Raw genomic sequence first — 23,941 nt, forward strand, 5'->3', positions numbered from 1 at the left:
AGAGCAGTCCTAAGTTCGGTCACAGGTTAACTTTGACCAGTCCAAATAACTGGTAATCACGTTAACTTGCTGTACAGGTTAGGACTGCATCCATCTGTATGTGAAAACATCCTCGGTATTGCATTACACACCATCAACTGTTATCTGATTTAGTGATAAGTGCCATACCATTGATAAATCTTAAATTGATTTGAAATATAAAAAAGAAGATGTGGTATGATTGCTAATGAGACAACGAAAAACAAATATGTAACACATAAACAAAGGACAACCACTGAATCACAGGCTCCTGACTTGGAACAGGCACATTCATACATAATTTGGCGGGGTTAAACATGTTAGCGGGATTCCAACCCTCCCTTAACCTGGGACAGTGGTATAACAGTACAACATAAGAACGAACCATAAAAATTAGTTGAAAACTGGTTCACATATCGAAGCATCAGAGAAAGGCACTTTAAAAATAGTCTTCCAATTCGGAGCATCTGAAATCATTCCCAATTTTTTCATGTTTTGGTGGATTTTATGTTGCTCAATTTAATGTAATGTTTTGTGTTTTTTATTTGTCGTTTTTCCGACGTAGTCGGTATAGTTTCGGTTGTGCCCTTTGAACGCTTAACTATGGCAACAGAATACGCGTGCTCGAAAATCCTTTCTGTAACAAAATGCTGTCATTTGTGATTTGGTTATGTTTGAAAAAACGTCTCGTTAATTATATCGTGATGGAAAGCTAGTGAAAAAACTATAAATATTTGAACTAGATTTTTCAATAATAGTTTCTCCAACATGTCCAATAGCTCTTTGCATCCATGACAGCTGTTTATTTGGGACAATTATATAATTTATAAAGTAAACTTTGTTTTCTACATTGGTTAGAGGTATAGGGGGAGGGTTGAATTCTCACAAACATGTTTAACCCCGCCGCATTTTTGCGCCTGTCCTAAGTCAGGAGCCTCTGGCCTTTGTTAGTCTTGTATTATTTTAATTTTGAGTTTCTTTTGTACAATTTGGAAATTAGTATGGCGTTCATTATCACTGAACTAGTATGTATTTGTTTAGGGGCCAGCTGAAGAACGCCTCCGGGTGCGGGAATTACTCGCTACATTGAAGACCTGTTAGTGACCTTCTGCTGTTGTTATTTTATTTGGTCGGGTTGTTGTCTCTTTGACACATTCCCCATTTCCATTCTCAATTTTATTTGTTGTACGAACGTACATGACTTTGAGAACGAACCTATGCATATGAGATTTCCGCGAGGTTTTGGTGAATGTAAACAAAAAGGTTATCGAAATGATAGTGGCTCTATCATTTTGCTATTGACTTTGTCTTGAGTTTGAATGTCCCTTTACTGTCTTTCGCCTCACGTTTACTTTTAATAGCCTTCCCTCTTTATATTTATGTTTGTCTTTATAACAATTAGGGACAGAGAAATGGTCCAGTAATGAATATGTAAGCTAGAAAAAAGAAACACATACAGTCGAATCAAAATAGGTAGGAATAATATAATACTAACACTTATACGTCATACTTCACTTTCAACATTGTTCAAGAACAATGTTACTAACATAACTTAGAAAACACAAACCAGTTTTGAAAGTAAAATAAAAATGTTGAATTCAGACACTTTCACAAACACACACCTATACTTACACACACATATATACATAGTATTTATCAAATGTCTGCAAAAATAGTCAGTTATAATTGTTACGGAACGATGGATCATATAACAATGATAAAGTACACATTTTTTGTTGATGTTGTATTCTTTTAGACTTTCTCCATATGTCTATCAATACACCAATTATTATTCAATTGATGATTCAATCTCACAAATCACATTGTGTTGATCACTAACTGTAGTCAACATGCTCAATATCCATTAGTTTTTTCCCCTGGCAGATGAAGTATTATATGTTTATTTCTTAGTGATTATCATATGCTGTGTTTATCTGGCTTATCTGGTCATATTCATTTGTTCCCGTCTCCATTCTGAGATCCTGATAAGTAGATACATTTTCCATTCTTACATCGTCATAGTGTTGTGGATCTTGACTAAAAAATAAATCTCAAAAGTATTTATAAAGTCTTCATATTGTTGAAAATAATGAATTATAGTTATCAAAGGTACCATGATTTTAATTCAGTTTCGTCTTCATAATAGATATCGGAAGATGTGATATGAGTGACAAAGAGACAACTCTCCATAAGTGACGCTCATATCAAAATAGTTATAAAGCCAAACAAGTACAAAGTAGAAGAGCATTGATGATCTAAAATTCCAAAAAGTTGTGCCAAATACGATTAAGTATTACATGAAATGCATATAAATTATTGGAATATGCGCTATTCAATAAACTTATAAATAAAAACGCATGGAACGCATTAATAATTGGGGAAGCAAACACATATAATTTTTTATCAAAACTAAATTTTAATTATTTTTCGCAGACTTCCCAATTTTAGATTATTTATTTTTTCATTTAATTATATGTAGATAGTACAAACCAGCCAAGTCATTTGTTGCTTAAGCATTTCATAAAACAAGGTTAAAATTCAAAACAGCATACACATTTACGAAATATACTTTGATTCTGTACATGTATGTTCTAACGTTTTATGCATCTGGTGCAAGAAAATTGGTACCGTTAATTTTATTAATTAACTGATTAATTTGTTTTTTTCCGAACGTACATTTTTTACGCCAGAGTTTGAGTATAATTACAGGGAACACCAGTCAGTTTACAAAACAAATATCTGCTGATTATAAAACAATGACTACAGTTGCCTGACAGTTTAAAAAATGCATCTAACTATTACGGAATTAAATCATTGGAAACATATGACGCGAAACAAAATAAGGTCATGCTGAAGTGAAGAGGTATTCTGTTTTAACCTGAATTATATCTTTCTTGTTTCAGACATTTTATCATTCAGAGAATAAACCTAATATATTAAGTCATTAATAACAAACATACCTCTGTGTTTTATTAAGTTATTAATAACAAACATACCTCTGTGTTTTATTAAGTTATTAAATAACAAACATACCTCTGTGTTTAATTAAGTTATTAATAACATACATACCTCTGTGTTTTATTTAGTTATTGATAACAAACATACCTCTGTGTTTTATTAAGTTATTGATAACAAACATACCTCTGTGTTTTATTAAGTTATTGATAACAAACATACCTCTGTGTTTTATTAAGTTATTAATAACAAACATACCTCTGTGTTTTATTAAGTTATTAATAACAAACATACCTCTGTGTTTTATGAAGTTATTAATAACAAACATACCTCTGTGTTTTATGAAGTTATTAATAACAAACATACCTCTGTGTTTTATGAAGTTATTAATAACAAACATACCTCTGTGTTTTATTAAGTTATTGATAACAAACATACCTCTGTGTTTTATTTAGTTATTAATATCAAACATACCTCTGCGTTTTCTTTATCATTAAGTAATTAATAACAAGCATACATCTGTGTTTTATTAAGTTATTAATAACAAACATACCTCTGTGTTTTATTAAGTTATAAGTAACAAACATACCTCGGTGTTTTATGAAGTTATTAATAACAAACATACCTCTGTGTTTTATTAAGTTATTAATTATAACATACCGCTGTGTTTTATTAAGTTATAAACAACAAACATACCTCTGTGTTTTATTTAGTTATTAATAACAAACATACCTCTGTTTTTTATGAAGTTATTAATAACAAACATACCTCTGTGTTTTATTAAGTTATTAATAACACACATACATCTGTGTTTTATTAAGTTATTAATAACAAATATACCTCTGTGTTTTATGAAGTTATCAACAACAAATAAACCTCTGTGTTTTATGAAGTTATTAATAACAAACATACTTCTGTGTTTTATTAAGTTATTAATAACAAACATACCTCTGTGTTTTATCAAGTTATTAATAACAAACATATATCTGTGTTTTATTAAGTTATTAATAACAAACATACCTCTGTGTTTTATGAAGTTATTAATAACAAACATACCTCTGTGTTTTTTTAAGTTATTAATAACAAACATACCTCTTTGTTTTATGAAGTTATTAATAACAAACATGCCTCTGTGTTTTATGAAGTTATTAATAACAAACATACCTCTGTGTTTTATTAAGTTATTAATAACAAACATACCTCTGTGTTTTATTAAGTTATTAATAATAACATACCGCTGTGTTTTATTAAGTTATAAGCAACAAACATACCTCTGTGATTTATTTAGTTATTAATAACAAACATACCTCTGTGTTTTATGAAGTTATTAATAACAAACATACCTCTGTGTTTTATTAAGTTATTAATAACAAACATACCTCTGTGTTTTATTAAGTTATTAATAACAAACATACCTCTGTGTTTTATTAAGTTATTAATAACAAACATACCTCTGTGTTTTATGAAGTTATTGATAACAAATATACCTCTGTGTTTTATGAAGTTATTAATAACAAACATACCTCTGTGTTTAATGAAGTTATTAATAACAAACATACCTCTGTGTTTTATGAAGTTATTAATAACAAACATACCTCTGTGTTTTATGAAGTTATTAATAACAAACATACCTCTGTGTTTTATTAAACTATTGATAACAAACATACCTCTGTGTTTTATTAAGTTATTAATAACAAACAAACCTCGGTGTTTTATCAAGTTATTAATAACAAACATACCTTTGTGTTTTATGAAGTTATTAATAACAAACATACCTCTGTGTTTTATGAATTATTAATAACAAACATACCTCTGTGTTTTATTAAGTTATTATTAACAAACATACCTCTGTGTTTTATGAAGTTATTAATAACAAACATACCTCTGTGTTTTATTAAGTTATTAATAACAAACTTACCTCAGTGTTTTATTAAGTTATTAATAACAAACTTACCTCTGTGTTTTCTTTGACACATTATCTTTGCCTGTCAACATAGAAGAGAAAATTATACTATTTGTAAGCATGTATAGTAGTATGTTAAACAGTATTAAATGCAAAACATGTAAAATTGAGAATGGAAATGGGGAATTTGTCAGAGACAACAACCCAACCAAATAAAAAAACAACAGCAGAAGGTCACCAACAGGTCTTCAATGTAGCGAGAAATTCCCGCTATGTATAATACTTCAAAGAACGGAAGAGCAAAATAGAGCTTAGCATTTAGTCAATCTGAGCTTTCTGTTTAACATTTTGTCCTCTATCCAAATGGATACATATTGGACTTATTGTTTATGATGTTTATCAAACAATGAATTAGATCAATTTGTCCCTTTCCCAAGAAGGAGAACTTCTGGTTTACAGTACAGTCAGAAATTTATAATGTATTGGTGACTATAGGATCGCATGTAATATATTTCTGAATAAATAACGCTGATTCTTGGTTTATGTATACAGTTAGTGACATTAACAAATATAAAAGCTAAAAATAAAAGCAACACAAGAGCCAGGCTAACAATAAAGCAATACAAGTGCTCGCATTTTCTCGATATAAGACTCATTGATGACACTTGAATCAACACGTTTCAAGACCCTCAATAACTACGTAATGCTATATTACAGTCTTAATATCTACCGATATATATAAATTGGTCGTTTCAATGGTATTACTGCATTTGTCATTTCGGGGCGACTCCTTTTTTTTGCTATGCAGTATAGGTTTGCAGGTGATTCGGCATTGGAATAATCTTAAATCTTTGCATTCTTATATTGACAGAGGAATTATTCAGCAACCGAAAGTAAACTTTCGTGTTGTTTATTCTTTAGTTTTCTATGTTGTGTCATGTGTACTATTGTTTTTCTGTTCGTCGTTTTCATTTTTAGCCATGGCGTTGTCAGTTTGTTTTAGATTTATGAGTTTGACTATCCCTTTAATATCTTTCGTCCCTCTGTTTTTCCAACGATATAAAGTATTAACGATACACATGATAACTTAATTATGTTTCTGCCTCATTGACTAAATTGTCCATTCCAGCAGCGCCTGCATTCGGAGTATATATATCTCAATTGATGCGATATTTTCGGGCTTGTGTTTCCTACCATGATTTCTTTTATAAAGGATTGCTACTCACAAGGAAGCTATGAAACCTAGAGTTCCAAATGGTGAACTTGAAATCATCCCTTCGTAAATTTTACGGACGCCATCCCGAGTTGGTTGACCAACACAGATGATATGGGATATGATCCTTATGTTGTAACTACAATACCCTTTCCCTTTTCACGAATGTGACCTACCGAATTAGACTATCATATCACCCCAAGTTATTGGTTGGGTTCGTGTAGCTTAGTCTTTAGTTTTCTATGTTGTGTCTTTTATACTATTTTTTGACTGTTTGTCTTTTTATTTTTAGCCATGGCGTTGTCAGTTTATGTTATCTTTGAATTTGACTCTCCCTCTGTTATCTTTCGTCCCTTTTTTGCAACATTACTTACCTTGCCTTTTCTTTGATTGTCGTTTTTTCCTAATTACAAAACACACCGCAACTGTTATGAGTATTCCTAAAAGAACACCTCCAATAAAAAGTCCAATCCGGAGAGCGACGTCAATAACCCTTTCTGCTGTTTTTACAGAAACTGCAATAAAAAGGATAAAATACATAAGTTCATTTATTATGATTATTTTATACTAAAAAAAGTATGAACAAATTGTTTTACATTTTCACAGATCACAGTAAACGAAATGTTCACAACCATGTTCATTTCATGATTTTATTAAGCTTGATCATGACTTCATTTATATATTTTTAATCGTTTTATAAATTTTTAACAACATTTAATTTATGTTGTATATATTTTACTGTGTATCAAATGTCAACATAATTATTAGCAACGTGAAATCATTTTTAAGTTTTGTGTTAACTTCAGACGAGTGGCTCCTTAATGTCTTTTAGTTTTTTGGTTTTCGCTTTGCTAAAGAAATATTCCTCGGAGTTCGGTACTTTTATTACTTTGCCTTTCTCTTGTGTAACGATTAATCATATGAAAAAAAACTTCTTCCGCAGTCGCCTATGCTCAGTTGTAGTTATATGGTTACTAATATTTCACATTCAAACACACATGGAACGTTTAAACAAAATCTAACCTTGCATACAATTAGTTCCATGCACTCCTAGAATACATCCATATATGCAATCTCCTGTTCTATGATCACAAGGTGCATGTAAGCAAAATGATGAGCATATTTGAAGACAGTTACTACCATATAAACCATTCCTGCATGCTGTTCAAAAAGTGTTTATTAATGAAGAACATGTCATACAAACATTTATTTATAAAATATGAAGGAAATTCAATTTTAAACAAAAAAAAATTTCTGAAATTATCTAATGATTATGAATCTAATTTATCCCTTGTGTTCTTCAAAGATATATTCAATAGAAATTTTGAGCAAAACATTGTCGACATTTTTTTTTCAACATGCTTTTTGACATGTTGATTTTTTTAAGAGTTCATCGTACTTAATCATTTATAATGTAACACAATAAAGTTAAAAATTTACAGTATGAAAACGAATTGTGTTTCGAAACTTTGAATTACAATTGAATTGTTCAAATATATCAATTGCAAGCAATTAACCACATTAAACATTCAACATGTCGGAATAAATATATATATAAATATTGAAATTATTTCAGCTTTGACAATAATTTTTGACAATATTGGCCATGAATGCAACACTTAAAACATGTTACATTCAGCAGTAAACGACGCATATAGACAACATTGATTAATAATTCATTGGTGATATTGAAAGCAACTTTTTGTACTCTCGACTCTATTTTGGCCAGTATGTATTAGAGAAACTTGGTATAACCAAAGATAACTCCGACATTCGGCAGGAAAATATATACAGTCCTAGTTGATTAATATTGAACCAAAATTATTTTTGCGAAGAGCTAGCATTTGCATGCAATTGGTAAACTCTAAAATAAATAATCTTTCAATCTGTAATTTATTTATAAGTCTAATTCCAGATTGTGAAGTTTAGAGTATGAATTCGGATAACAGATAAGGTTTGCATGCCAGAATATGCTATCTCTGTCAAAGCGCCTTGTTTTTCTCCATTTAGAGTTCATCCATACCCATCAGTTGTTTAATGTATAACCAAAATTTATATTCATACTCAATTTCAGAGATTTGGACATCGGTAAACTATTGTTGCTTTAATATTTAAGTCCACATTAATCATGTTAATTGTCGGAACCTGAATATATTGGAGAACCACTGTATTGTGGGTAATTTGAACACATTAATGATTACTGCTTTTAGATTTATTGTTGGTTCTATACTTGTTAATCTTTAATATCTGAACCTTTCATATGCATGTAGGACTTAAATCTATGGTGGGTTCCAAATCTATGGCAGATTCCTAATATAAATGATAAATATAACGTCATGTAATCCCAAATCTATGGCGGATTTTTTTAATTTCTAATCTATTGCTGCTTTTTTAGATCCCTTATCAATGGCGGATTTTATAGAACTCTAATTTATGGCATGTGTTTACTTTCCTATTCTCTGGCAATTATTTTAGTGTTCTAATTATGGCGGATTTTCAGCACAAGGTCGAACAAATCAGTACATATCTGACCAATGATTTCGATGTCGAATGTCCGGCCTAAGAAAGCAAAAGAGCTGCTTTAAAGTAAAACCTGCGGTAAAGGAAAAAACGGACGACGAATACTACTAGGAAGCATATAATTCTGTAATGTCACAAATTTTGGGTTGAAATCATGTGCCCAGAAGAATTGGTATTTCCTACTATTTACCTGACCCTTCACAACACAAAAAGCAATTATTTTGTTAACTAATTACATGTAAAAACTATATATTTTTGAGCGTTAGATAATATAAATAGTTTTTAAATGATGACGATTAGGCCCTGTAATGAACAATGACTCGCTTCAAGCGCGTGACTTTTAAAAACAAGTCCTTAGTTCTCCGACAGTATACAGTCATTTGTCATGTTGATGGCAAAAAATAAAATTAATATCTATTAGAAATCTATGACATATCCATTTTTTCCGTATACCTGAAAAAAAGTTTATTTGCTAAAATAGTACAGTTAGTCAATGCTACATAGCTGACAATATACTTTTCGTTATGTGACCTATAAAATAAAATAGAAGAGACCAAAGGGATACAACAAATAACAAGAACACAACAAAAAGCAAACCAGATGAACAAATACAACTTGTACAATTAAAGGTAAAGACAACATAAGGAACACCATAAGGGAAAATAAGGCCTGAAATAAACACAATTCTCAAATAGTTTTTGTCTATGGATAACGGTCCTTTGCAAATTTGCTTTTCGATATTTTTCTTTCCCTTCTGTATTGCATTGTATAACAAAGCCGTCCCCTCGACGCTACATGACGTTATTTAATTGTGACGGAAAATTGCGTAATTTCTAAATCTGCCATAGATTTGGAGAAAACAAAAACCTGCCATAGAATTGTGATTTGTTCGGCGTCTGTGACATCATATTTACCACAGATTAGGAATTTGCCATAGATCTGGAACCCACCATAGATTTGGGTCCTACATGCATAATCTTAGTAATACACTCTACGTACTTGTATTACAGTACTTATCATACACATATCCAGGTTTACATGCAGTTGAGTTATCACATATACCATTAACATGATCACACATATGTGATATACATCCGTGACAAAACTCTGAACAGTTTTTCCCAAATTTACCAAATGGACATTCTGAAAAAAAAAGAATTGAACACGTTCATAAAGTTAGGTTAAATGAAATATAAGCACAGAAATGAAATATGTGTCAGTTAAGGGCATGAACTATTTCTATTTTTTAAATATCAGTAAATACTTTGTTAAAAGAAAAGGTACACAGTTTGTATTAAATACTAGTTTTAGAAAGAAACAGACATGATATCTAACTAACATTATCACTATTGTTGGTTTATTACTATTTTAATATGAGCTTCACTGATGAGTCTTATGTAGACGAAACGCGCGTCTGGCGTACTAAATTATCATCCTGGTACCTTTGATAACAATTATCACTAACTCAAGTTCTCTTTTTCACAGTCCACTCAATAACAAATACCCCCGAAAAACGATTTCATTGTTTCCATGCAACGGTTACTGTGAATTGCTCTATGTATACTTAAGGTAATATAATGTTGTCAACTAAACTCATTTATACTGTAAGTTAATGTTAAAAACTTAAATGAAAAAGAATATGACGAACTTTGTGTACAATTAGAATCCAGCCAACCATCATTGCATCCTCCTATACATTCTCCGGTCATTTTATTACATTGAGGATTTACACAGTTTCCTGAACATGTTTCAAGACAATTTTTACCATATTTACCATCCTGACATGCTAAAAACATTTAAAAGAAAAATAAAATAAATCACAGTTTCATCAAAATGATGCATACTTATACGCGATTGCAATGGCACAGCAGTCCATATGATTTTCTAATAACTACACACTTTAACCACGTTTGATTTTAAATCTTATTTTAAGGATGAACAAAAATATCGATTGCAGTGGAAATAACCCATTCTAATATACACTTTTCAGGGAGACACTTAAAGATTTTAAGAGATGACTTCGATCGACGTCAATGTGGACGTTGACGTTACTGATGATGATAAAGATGAAATGTTGTTTGACTGATACTGTAATAAAACATAACATGCACATTAGGACAAGATCATGACTCCAATTCGACAAGCATTTGATATTACTCCTGAAGTCTGCGTGTAAGAACTGAGACATTTGATAACATTATTTTTAGTTTTTGTGTGACACGGCTGCGATTGAATTCATAACCTTTGCATTTGCAGCGTGTATGCTTTTGCAAGACAAAAGAAAAAATTAAATAAAAACAAGCATCAATAATCAAATAGAAATATTATCATATAACAGATAAGTACAACGTCTCTTACACATGAATTGTAAAGTTTTGAGATGTATACCTTGTTCACAATTATTACCGATCCATCCGTTTAGACAACCAAATATACACTTGCCAGTTTCAAGATCACAAGGTCCGTTACAGTTACCTGGACACAGTTTATTGCATACAGTACCATAATTTGAAGGTGGACAACCTTAAACAGAAAGATTGATGGTTAAATAATATCTTTTTGTTCATGAAATAAATGACTTATTACTTATTTAACTATACTCGTAAGGGTCAACACTGGAATTTGATAGTTCGATTCCCGCATGTGACAGTTGTAATCTGCAGCAATTCTAACTGACTATGATTGTCTGTTTTCTTATTAACAGTCGATGTTTCCTTCCAGACACTTCCGGCTTTCTTCATAAATAGAAGAACCTGACCGCCAAGATAAAGGACAATGGTTTTGAGAGTGGTGTTATAATTGACATTTGTGAAATAGCCGATTAACACATGTTAGCTCCAACAGTTTTATGTTGTTGTTTTAAAATTTCGTTCATTGCCGATGCATGTACATGTATTTAAATAATGTTGTTATTTAACATTTCCATGATTGATAAAATTATTAATTATTAAAAGCTTATTTTACAACTTCTTTCGACTTAAGTGATCTAACCAAATAACACATGGTATATGGTGTTGAAAGGACATTAGCTTTAAAATCCGTGTTTACCGACTTTAATCAAATTCTCATATTTGATTCAAACAATGTTAAATATTTATCCAGACTATTAACAGTCTGAAATAAATAATTTATAGGACACGGTCATGATCATAAGTAGCTTCGTTTCGAGTGTATTTTAGTCTAGATGCCATTTAATTTAGTATCGAGTTGACATCTAAAGTCATCCGATGACCATATAAGCGATGAAAACATAAATAAAGATATAAATAGAATTTATATAAGCATATTCGTGCTGTTGGAATTTTTCTAGATCTATTTCATTTCATATTATAGATGTAATAACTGTTTATCATCGTTTTCACCTGTATAAGAATATTGGTATATTTTTTTGGATCGAATCAGTCAATGATATGATTTACCTTTGTTTCACTTTCAGTATTGATATTATTTTCCTTTAAATAACTTTAAACATTCAAGTCACGTGATATCCATTTCAGGCTAAGGGATTAAATTGAAGTTCACATGAATACGGAGTCAATGAGGTCGAGTTATTTACTTGCAAGTGAATAATTTTAGCTTATTTTGACAAAAAAGAACAACACTGGCTGCTAAAAGGAAGAAGGATTTATATAAATGTCTCTTGTTTTCGAATCCCTGTATATACATTGATGATTATATTTCATGCACTTTTGAATAAAATATTGTTTAAACTAAAAGCGAATCATTATTTTACTATTTGCTTTTTCATTAATAATTATGCAAAATAAAAATTATATATTAGATTTTTTATATATCTCGTAGCTTATGCCCCTTTAACTACAGTTGTTGGTATTTCTTTTTTTTTCTATATAGCCCTTGTTAACATTATATTTGCTATCATGCATACCTGTCGATGAAAATGTGCAGCGGGGACACAAAACATTTAAAGTTTCAGTTTCATGATAGTTTTGGTATAATAATCCAATCGTTAACCCCATAGCTATAGGCTGTTAGTTTGATTAACTATTCCGTTTTGTAAATCTTGCAATTTATATATATATATAAAATTAAGAAAGAAAATCGGGAATGTGTCAAAGAGACAACAACCCGACCATAAGGCCATATATATGTAAATATAGAGTAACTGAAATAGTTAAATTATCGGTATTTACTAATAAGACGTATATCTTATTGTTAACAGTAGGCGAATAACCACTTTTCAATGAATAGACACATATGTTGATATATAAAAAATAACAGTTATAAACGTATTTCGTTAATTTTGATATTTGAGTTGAATTAAAACTCAATAGCCCAAAAGAATGTTAAATGTTCTTACTTTCTTTCCATTAAAACACACCATCTTAATGCATTCAATTATTCTTTGTTTTCTGATAAAAAAAACACTAACCAAGAATTCCAATTTCACAAACTTCGAGTTCTGCAGATGTTCCCTGACTTGGAGGTACATAAGTCAAATATCTGAAAACTGCACTAACGTTGATTCCTGTAGGCAAAAATTGCTCTTCGAATAAAATTGTCCCAGTTTTCCAAGAATTGCTTGTATTTGATGCATAAAGGGTATGGCTACCGACCTTTGTATTATGTTCTGAAAATAAAAGCTTCAAACGTTTCAAACTAGCAAAACCAATATACTGTTGCTGTATTTATTTTTTGCAAACCCTTTTTCACTGATTGAGGAAATATGTGTTTCCGTAATTGTTTTGTGGTTTCACCTAATGAAAGTCAGCATACATGTCTTTAGAAAGTTTTTACTTCTTTTAGTATGTATTTTCGTAAATTTAACCTCTTGATACTATCTTTTATGCTGTTTAGTTAGTTTATGTCCACTTTTTCATGGTAATATAGAGACAGCAAGATGTGGTTTGAGTGCCAATGAGACAATTCTCTATCCAAGTAACAATTAATGAAAGCTAAACATTGGCACTCATGCCACATCTTCTTATATCGATTTGTAAATATATCATGTATATTTTATAAATATTTTACTATCTTCACGAGTTAATAGTCTGTATATTTATCGAAGTATATAGATATAGGAAGATGTGGTGTGAGTGCCAATGAGACATCTCTCCATCCAAAAAACATTTTTTTTTAAAGTAAACCATTATAGGTCAAAGTACGGACTTCAACACGGAGCCTTGGCTCACACCGAACAATAAGCTATAAAGGGCCCCAAAATTACTGGTGTAAAACCATTCAAACGGGAAAAGCAACCGTCTAATCTATATAAAAAAACGAGAAACGAAAAACACGTATATATTACATAAACAAACGACAACTACTGTACATGTATATATGTGTATTTGTAGGAATTTAAATGAAGTTTCTGTTCTAATGTTCTGGATCACATAAATACCACACAATTTTTAATCTGAGATTCAAGTGAACACAGTGTATTATTGGCTATCTGAACACGAATTGTTATAAAGCGCAAAGGTTTGGCTACATGTTCAACCCACCATTTTGTCTTTAAATGTACTGTAACAAGTTAGTAATATGGCAATTATTATCCAATATAGTTCGTTTCTATGAATGTTGCGTCCGTTTATTTTTTGTTGCATTTCTGTGTTCTGTTATTTCGTTGTTTTCCAATTACAGTTGATGTGTTTCCCTCTGTTTAAGTTTGTAACCGTATTTGTTTTTTATTAATCGATTTATGACTTTTGAACAGTTGTATACTAATGTTGCCATTTTTATGTTTAATAAGAACATATTGCTTTAATGGATAAAACCAAACCAAAAATGATTAAATATTTAACTGCAATGAAAGCCTTTCAACATCAAAGATATAAACTATAGTCTCAAATTAAAAATGTGTATAGTCAGGTTAGTTATAAAAGTCAAATATGTACAGTTAACTAACTAACCGCCAAACAGAATGTACACTCCTGTTACAATGCTTTCTTCTTTAAGGTCGACTTGAAATGTAACGGTAGGCCCTTTTGTTTTAGAACAGGATATTTTACTTCCATCATTTGCTAGACTACCTGGGTAACTACTGTTTGGATTTATAAGGACTGAACTGTCATATGCCAAGTTATCTGTGTTGAAAAACATATTTAGAACGATTTTTGATATTAGGTGTATGTGATAAAATTAACGGTACCAATTTTCTTGCACCAGATGCGCATTTCGACAATACATGTCTCTTCAGTGATGCTCGTGACCAAAATATTTGAAATCCAAAGCTTATATAAAAGATGAAGAGCTATAATCCAAAAGGCCTAAAAAGTATAGCCAAATTCGTGAGAGGAATCAGAGCTTTGCATGAGGGCGATACATTCCTTAATTTATAATAATTTCTTATATTTTGTAACAGCAAATTTTAATAACACAAAAAATCCGTATTTTCATGCCAGTACCGAAGTACTGGCTACTGGGCTGGTGATACCCTCGGGGACTAATAGTCCACCAGCAGAGGCATCGACCCAGTGGTAGTAATAAAATTAACGGTACCAATTTTCTTGCACCAGATGCGCATTTCGACAACACATGTCTCTTCAGTGATGCTCGTGACCAAAATATTTGAAATCCAAAGCTTATATAAAAGATGAAGAGCTATAATCCAAAAGTTTTTATTATTTCCTGACATAAAACTGTAAACGTTTGAATGGTAGACAGATACTAAAAAATCATTTCCGATTTAGCAGTAGGCTGCATAAGAGTTGTATCAAATAAATTTTTAATCAACTTACACTTTTGTCGAGGTCTATATTCAGATAATATTATAGTCCTAAATGGTAGTAGAATCTTTTAGTTTACTGAATATATCATAATTTCTTTCATGTTATTTTCCGTTTTCCAAAATTTGCCTTACGTTTGATGGATTCAAAGCATGAAAACTGATATCTTATTCATTGTTCTTGTTCCGTTGCTTATCAATGTCGTGTAGTTTTACTCTTAAGGGAGTTTAAACAACAAAAAGATACAAAAATAGGAGTACATTTAAATAGACCTCCCTACAATTTGTTCTTCCTTTTGAAGTAAAATATTTAGTCAACCCCTCCAAGGAAAAACATATTATAGTCATACCATATATATATCAAGTATTTCACTCTATTTCAGAAGATAACAAATTATCGCAGTAGGTGTGTTGTTTTTTAACGATGTTCAGTTTTAAATTACTTACACTTGGTACAAAAGTCTCCTGTTCGTCTTTCCTTGCAACCATCGGTACAAATACCGGTAAATTTATTGCAAATATCATGCAAACAGTAATCAGTATTACATCCAAAAATACAAGACCCATTTCCAGGGTAGCAATGTCGTTCTATGCAATACTCGGAACACACTTTCTCGCAGTTACTTCCCCAAAAACCCTTTCGGCAACCTAAAAAGCACAAAAGTCTACATGATTTACCAAACTTTAAATTATTTAGTGAAAGAACATCATCTTTATAGCGGAAAGTATAGTTAAAGGATATTGCTAACTGTTGTCAATCAAGAAACCTAGCTTCTTGATAATTTCAGTTTCAGAGAATGTTTTGTTTGAATCAGAGTGATCCTTTACAAAGTTGGATTTATCCCTTTCCATGGCAAGATACTTGTATCTTCGTTGGTCATTCTTTTTTATGAAAAAGAAAAATACCAACTCTTTCAATTTGTCTTTTAGTTTGGAATGTGGAATACTTGAATAAATTGTAGAATAGTCAAATATGTTAATACTATTGCAATATAAAAGATAGTTAGATTGTATGTACTCTAAAAGATCTTTGGATTTTTTAAGTATCCACATCTGATTCACGCCACCTGTAGAATAGGCAGTTTCACAATAACTTTGAAGCCCGTCTTGGATTGCTGATAAAAGCGATGTTAATAATTTAGAAAGAAGTTTTGTGGATCACTTGGAAGACCCAGCAATATACCGTTGTATGAAATGGCATGTCACATAGAAAATAAGTTTTCAAATTATAATTTGGTTCATTTAGTTCGATATTCCAGAGCTTTCATTTACTATCATGATTTTCTTGATAGCTGGTTGCTTCTTACAATGAAGCTATTAAGGCTTGTGGTCCCTGTAGAGAAGTTTAAGTCATCCATATGAAATTTTCTGCCTCCATCACGTGTTCAACATTTCAATGTCCGACATGGAGTAAATCTCTCTTTGGCGTTGACGATATGGTTCAATGGTCGTAAACACAATTGTGTCCTCCGGTCGTCGATTATGACCTCACATAATTGGACTTCTACCTGTGATAACCGAAGTTGTTCTACATGAGCAATACGACATGTCCCATATGTTGGCCTACATATGATTTTGATTTTTCCATCTGACTTTCATTTTTGAATTTCCTCGGATTTCAGTTTATTTGTGATTTGACTTTTTTTTTGTTCCATCAGCTAACCTGCAGATGACGTAATTAGTTTCTATCAAGCTTATCAGCGTCGGTTCATATGTTTTGACGAAAGTGATATGTCTGGGTGAAACGTATAAGGCCAGGTGAACGTATTTGTCGTCACAAAGCCATGAAATGCTATTTTATGAATAGCTAAACAAGTGATACAGACAGAAGGAACACCGATATTGGGTTTTTTACTGCGTCCATTAGACATTTTTTTGACGATTTGTGTTTGTCTGTACTGAGTGTTTTTGTTTGTTTGTGTAGTATTTCTGTCACGCAGTGCTGTCATTTAAGCGATAAATTTTAACACTGTCATAAAAGCGGGAGGTTTGGTCAGCCATTAAACAAGGTTGAACTACCATATATGTTATTAGAATGTCCTGTGCAAAGTCATTAATATTGGCGTTATCAAATAATTCGTTTTTATGTATGTTTGCGTTTGTTTTTGTTGCAATTCATTGTTTCTGTTATTCCGCTGTTTTTTCTCTCATTTTTCATGTGTTTCCCTCGGTTTAATAAAATTAAGGTACCAATTTGTCTTGCACCAGATGCGCATTTCAACAATACATGTCTCTTCGTTGATGCCTAGTGTGTAACTTAGATTAGTTTTCTCTCAATAATTTTGTTTTACTTTAAGCATTATTTTACTGCTGTTGCTTTTTTTAAGGCTAACTGGTAAGGAATCGGGACAAGGTAGGATAGAAAACATTTGGATACATGTTATATATATAGATGTATCCTTTTATACCATTTTTTTGTTCGTTGTTGTCAAAAACTATTTAGAAAAAAAAATAAACAACGATTAGAAAACAAAAAAAACACATCATTGTTATTTAATTTTTGTGCAATCTGGCCTAGGTGATTACAACAAAACGCCCTTATCAAATCTAAGGTATTCGAAACTTTTCAACTTTGCACTTGTTTGGCTTTATAAATATTATGATATGAGCGTCACTGATGAGTCTTATTCAGACGAAACGCGCGTCTGGCGTACAAAATTATAATCCTGGTACCTTTGATAAATGGTTATGCCACTAGGTCGATGCCACTGCTGGTGGACGTTTCGTCCCCGAGGTTATCACCAGCCTAGTAGTCAACACTTCGGTGTTGATATGAATATCAATATTGTGGTCATTTTAATTAATTTACTGTTTAAAAAAGTTTGATTTTTTTGAAAAAATAAGGATTTTCTTATTACCAGGCAAACATTACCTTGGCTGTATTTGGCACAACCTTTTGGAATTTTGGATCATCAATGCTCTTCAACTTTGTACTTGTTTGGCTTTATAAATATTTTGATATGAGCGTCACTGATGAGTCTTATTCAGACGAAACGCGCGTCTGGCGTACTAAATTATAATCCTGGTACCTTTGATAACTGTTTTCACCACTGGGTCGATGCCATGTTGGTGAACGTTTTGTCCAAGAGGGTATCACCAGCCCAGTAGTCAACACTTCGGTGTTTACATGAATATCAATAATGTGGTCAATTTTATAAATTTACCCTTTAAAAAAGTTTGATTTTTTTTTGAAAAACTAAGGATTTTCTTATTACCAGGCATAGATTACCTTGGCCGTATTGGGTACAACCTTTTTGAATTTTGGATCATCAATACTCTTCAACGTTGTACTTGTTTGGCTTTATAAATATTTTGATATGAGCGTCACTGATGAGTCTTATTCAGACGAAACGCGCATCTGGCGTACTAAACTATAATCCTGGTACCTTTGATAACTGTTTACTATACGTCCAAGTTCAACATTGAGCAACAAAGAGACTGGTATATTTTAGCTCAGCGCATTTGAAAGCTTTATGTCTTTTTGTCTGGAAAATAAAAATAACATATATATAAATGATACTTTACTCACCATAAATGGCAACATAACAAAGTTCAATTATAGGTCCATAACTAATGTCAGGTTTAGTATCGTAATAAATGACATATTGTCCAAGTTGATTACAAGGAATAGTTTGTGTGATGTTTGGCAGACCTGGATCAGGATCCTCATAGCAAAGATAACCATCAGGGGGAATGGTTGATATGTTGCTCACATATAACTTAAATCCATCCATTCGATAGGAATCTGTAATAAAATTACACAAACAATTGTTTTTTTTTCTTAATCTATCTACGGAACAAAAGAAATGAAATAATGCATCTAATGAAAATACATAATTCAAAGAAAACTGTATTACGACAAAATTCAATATGTAAATGGTTTCCTTTTATCCATTCATTCCTGGCTGAAGTGTGTGACATTTGGCCTTAAATTGCCATTTCAAAAATGAAATAATCTTAGAAGTCAAAATCAAAGTATAGTTAAGATTTTCAAATATCTTTCTGTCCTAATTTCTCGACAAATGTGTTGCATTTTATACAGGAAAGTTTAGTTGTTTTTATACAATGTACATACATGTCAAGGGCGGCGAACGAAAGGAAAATCAAACGAATAATTAGAAAATAACACCACAGTTGCATCCGTCATGTTTTATGATTGAACACATTATTTGAGAACTTTTACTTTCAATTCTCCATAATTTCTTTATAACCTGACTGGTTTTTTTTTGTTCGCCGATCTTTTTATTTTTATCAGCCTATACTTTAAAAAGGTTTCTTTACTGATTTGAAAAACATTATGTTCTGTCTTAAATAGTGAAGAATATTTATTTATTACACACCAAAAGAAATGATTTTCTATTGTCAGCTCGAACTGGCAAGGACATGAATTATCAGTCCCCTTTGATCTTAATCTATACGAAACACAAATAGTTGTTCACCAACCAACAAAAACTGCTTTCTGCTCATTTCGTTGTTTTCATATGCATTTGAAGGGTTTTTCTTAATTGATGTACTTATTTCGCGTTTTTTCATTTAAATTATGTAAAGCAGTTTCAAAACAAAGTTACAAATACATGATTTTATAACAATCAAATTTAATGTTCAGATCAGGAGTACAATAAAACTACCGGCCGATTCTCAATGATTTTCTTTATGAAAGTAATTAACTTGTCATCAAGATAAGATAATAAGATGAAAATAGTATCTTACTTTACAATCATTTCATGTCTATACTTACAGCTTTCTCTGTAGTAAATTGTGATATCTGTGATGAAAGCAATTCCGAATGAGAATTGAAACATCCACCAAGCTGGTGTTTTGCTGACAATGCCTGTATGTGAACAACTATTAATGGAATACGCATTTGATACAGGTGGTTTTATAGCATTTTGAGGAACTCCGATCGAATGATTAGAACTTTGAGTAGCTGTGCCAAACGGTGTTAGATTATCTGTAAAGTACGTAGTTAATGAAAATAAAAGCATATTATATTATGATAAAAAAACAAATCCGTGTTACAAATTAAAACCGAGGGAAACACATCAACTATAACAAGAAAACAACGAAACAACAGAAACACCGAAGTGCAACAAAACGACAAGGCAGCACAAACAGAAACGAACTAAAAATAACAATTGCCATTTTCCTGTCTTTGTACATGTGATTTAAAGAAAAATGGTGATTTGTGGCTTGCCAAACCTCGCGTTTTTATGGCAATGTTAAATATAACACTTAAATATCAACATTACATGACAGGAATACAGTACAATTAAATGCAAGAACATTCATTGACATTCAGGACAGAGAAGTACAAAAATAAAAAATACAATAGTACATGTGTACATTTCGACATGCTAACCCCCAGAAAAAAACGAACACGTAAATCTACCTATGACATCACATCAAATATAAAAAAGAAGACGTGGTATGATTGCCAATGAGACAACTATCCACAATAGATCAAAATGACACAGACATTAACAACTATAGGTCACCGTACGGCCTTCAACAATGAGCAAAGCCCATACCGCATAGTCAGCTATAATAGGCCCCGATAAAACAATGTAAAACAATTCAAACGAAAAAACTAACGGCCTTATTTATGTAAAAAAAATTAACAAAAAACAAATATGTAACACATAAACAAACGACAACCACTGAATTTACAGGCTCCTGACTTGGGACAGGCACATACATAAACAATGTGGCTAGTTGGCTTGGTATATTAGCCTTTGTATGCCTCTTTGTTACATTTCTGTTTGTTTTTATAGTGATTTCGATTTTAAATGTTGAATGCTGTACCCCTAATTTGGTCATTTTTACCTATTATGTCTATTTGTTTGGTTTACATATCGTTGTCTATATAAAGGAAGTAGATGCAACCGTCATACAAGTGAGAGTTTCAGCTAACCCGATTTTTTCCATCATTTTCTACATATTAAGAAAATGCCTGTACCAAGTTAGGAAGATGACAGTTACTATTGTTTCGTTTGATGTGTTTGAGCTTTTAAATTTTTCCATTTAATGACATTCCGATTTAAATTTTCCTCCAAGTTCAGTATTTTTGTGATTTTGCTTGTTGGTAATGGTTAACATAAACCATTATTTTAAGTTTATATGCTGTGGAACTTGGAGTGAACAAATATTGAACATGTTGAATGTCTCATATCATTATCGATGTGTACATACGTTGAGCTGAAACTGTTAATAAAACAACTGTGTGACTGAGTAAAAGTAATAACATATCAGCTGTAGTTCAAGTGTACATCTAGATGTTACATTTTACCATAGCAGCTACCGATTCACTAAAACGAATTACAAAAGGAAATGGTATATGTTAGTTATCATTCTAATTTGTACATACTCTCACATTAGTGTGTTGTCTGTTCTATACATATTCTTAGAGTTTGGTATCATATTTTTAATTGCTACATATTACAACTTCTTTCATTTGTGTCTGGTGTGTTCTTCATATTATTCCACTGACTTAGATTGAAGAAAGCATATTATATACAAAAAGAAAAATTTATACAAAAATGCATTAATTGCATGCAGATAAGTTTGACATATTTTAATGTAATAAAATAAATAAATAGTCCTATGAGCATGTTGAATTTATTACGCGTATAAAACAAAACAAGCATACACAAAATAAATTAACATAAAATATGTACTGCTATGTCAAATCCACATTTACTACATATCCTTTCGTTTGTCTTTCAAAGTCCATAGTGGTTTTTCAAACTTTGAACAATATAGGATTTGTTTATTCTACATTTGCCTCATGTACAGAGGTTCAGATTTCACACAACATGTTAAATTACGCCGCATTTGTGCGCTTATCCTCAGCCCGAAACCTCCCACCATTGTTAGTCTTGTATGGATTCTTTTAATTTCGATCCATTTATATGTTTCGAAACTAAATAAGTACAAATTGTTGTTTCGGTGGCAGCTAAGCAAACATTATATTTAATTCGCAATTTTGCTAATGCATCTATGGATATATCTGGAATACTTTTGTGATTTATGATACGCTCTGTGATTAATAGTACACTCTGAGCGGTATGAAAAGCCATGAAAAACTAGAACTAAACACTATATTTACGAATATTGAATAGGAATATCATATTTTAACAAAATCATATGGTAACTTTCATAAAATATGTGAAAAAAAGACAAACCTTCTATCAGGACAACTATCGTCTATAATACATATTAAACAGGAAGTAAGATACTCATCATGTCTAACAATATAACATCAGTTTAAAAATCCGGTGATTGGTTAACCGTAACGTTTTATATGTGTAGGTTTTAAATGTGTGTATGTTTCGTTTTAGCTGTAACAATTAGGTTTTTTAAAGTTTAAACTCCTATCTATTTTGTTGTTGATTGAGTACCGTTACAAACTCTAACCACCCTTCCCTTTTCCCACAAAACAAATAACTAATAAGTATAAACATAATTATTCTAATAAAATTTCTTCATTTGTTTTCATTCTGCCCTAGACAATTAATGAATGGCTATTATTTATTTTGAATTTATTGAACCATAAAACTAATTTTTGACTCTTCACATTGAATAATCCGCGAAGCGGATTATGTAAAATGTGAAGAGTCAAAGATTAGTTTTATGGTTCAATAAAATCAAAATAAAATTATTGCCATTCATTATAAATAAATTTCTATCAAAAATAAGGCTCAAAGAACTTTTGATATTATTTATCTTGACAATAACAACGTACACACATGTTTGCGTATGAATACACAACGTCAGAGTGGGCGTGTCGCCATTAAAATTGGCAACATTGAAAATAAAACTAATAATTTTAACCAATCAGAAGACAGTAAATACACAAAATTTATTTATTGCTAGATGCATACAATTGTTATATGCCTCCTAAGTACTTTACATAAGAGCTTTTCACATTACAAAAGAATTAAGATATAAAATATTCAGTACAGCCCAATGATTTTGTTCCAGAAGAGTATTCTAGATTTTGCATATTAAGATTAAACTCTTTAAGTTGATAGAGTGTAATAATATAACAGAGCTAAGAAACGAAAACAGTTTTGAGAAAATGAGCATGAGATGGGATTTAGTGTTTTTTAAATGATTGGAAACGCTGATTTATTTACCATTTAAAGAAGAAATTAGGTACCAGAGGGACAGTTAAACTTATAAATCTTAAATAAACTGACAGCACAATTCATTCAAATGAAAAAGACCAACAGAAAAACAATAGTACACATGACACAACATAGAAAACTAATGAATAAGCAAGACGAATCACACCGACAACTAGGGGTGATCTCAGGTGCTCCGGAATGATAAGCAGATCCTGCTTCACATGTGGCACCCATCGTGTTGCTCATATTATAACAAATCCGATAAATAGTCTTATTCGGTAGGTCACATTCATGAAAGGGGAAGGGGATTGTAGTTACGACGTAAGGAACTAAACTCATCATAGAAACCTGGACTAAATTCAGTATATACGTCAGACGTGCGTTTCGTCTACAAAAGACTCATCACTTACGCTCGAATCCACAACAGTTTAAAATGCTAAACATAAGGAACATATCCGATATCATTTGTAAAACAGTTATTCCATAACGGTCAACCAACTCGTGATGGCGTCAGTAAAATT

At 31.3% G+C, this 23,941-nt stretch overlaps 1 protein-coding gene across 1 annotated transcript; it reads right to left on the reverse strand.

Annotated features, from left to right (window-relative positions):
* Nucleotides 1–1,477: 1,477 nt before the first annotated feature.
* LOC139527170 (multiple epidermal growth factor-like domains protein 6) lies at nucleotides 1,478–22,549 on the reverse strand. The gene is made up of 14 exons (XM_071322481.1): nucleotides 22,476–22,549; nucleotides 21,484–21,599; nucleotides 20,033–20,245; nucleotides 18,824–19,039; nucleotides 15,742–15,942; nucleotides 14,480–14,653; nucleotides 13,000–13,197; nucleotides 10,998–11,132; nucleotides 10,258–10,395; nucleotides 9,609–9,752; nucleotides 7,113–7,250; nucleotides 6,464–6,604; nucleotides 4,928–4,958; nucleotides 1,478–2,055 (listed from the first exon to the last, which is right to left on the reverse strand). The coding sequence occupies exons 2-14, from the start codon at nucleotides 21,536–21,538 to the stop codon at nucleotides 1,926–1,928; spliced, it is 1,914 nt and encodes a 637-aa protein (XP_071178582.1). The 5' UTR covers nucleotides 21,539–21,599; nucleotides 22,476–22,549; the 3' UTR covers nucleotides 1,478–1,925.
* Between the last annotated feature and the right edge of the window lie 1,392 nt (nucleotides 22,550–23,941).

This window comes from Mytilus edulis, chromosome 6 (genome assembly GCF_963676685.1).
Source record: "Mytilus edulis chromosome 6, xbMytEdul2.2, whole genome shotgun sequence".
Lineage (NCBI taxonomy): Eukaryota > Metazoa > Mollusca > Bivalvia > Mytilida > Mytilidae > Mytilus > Mytilus edulis.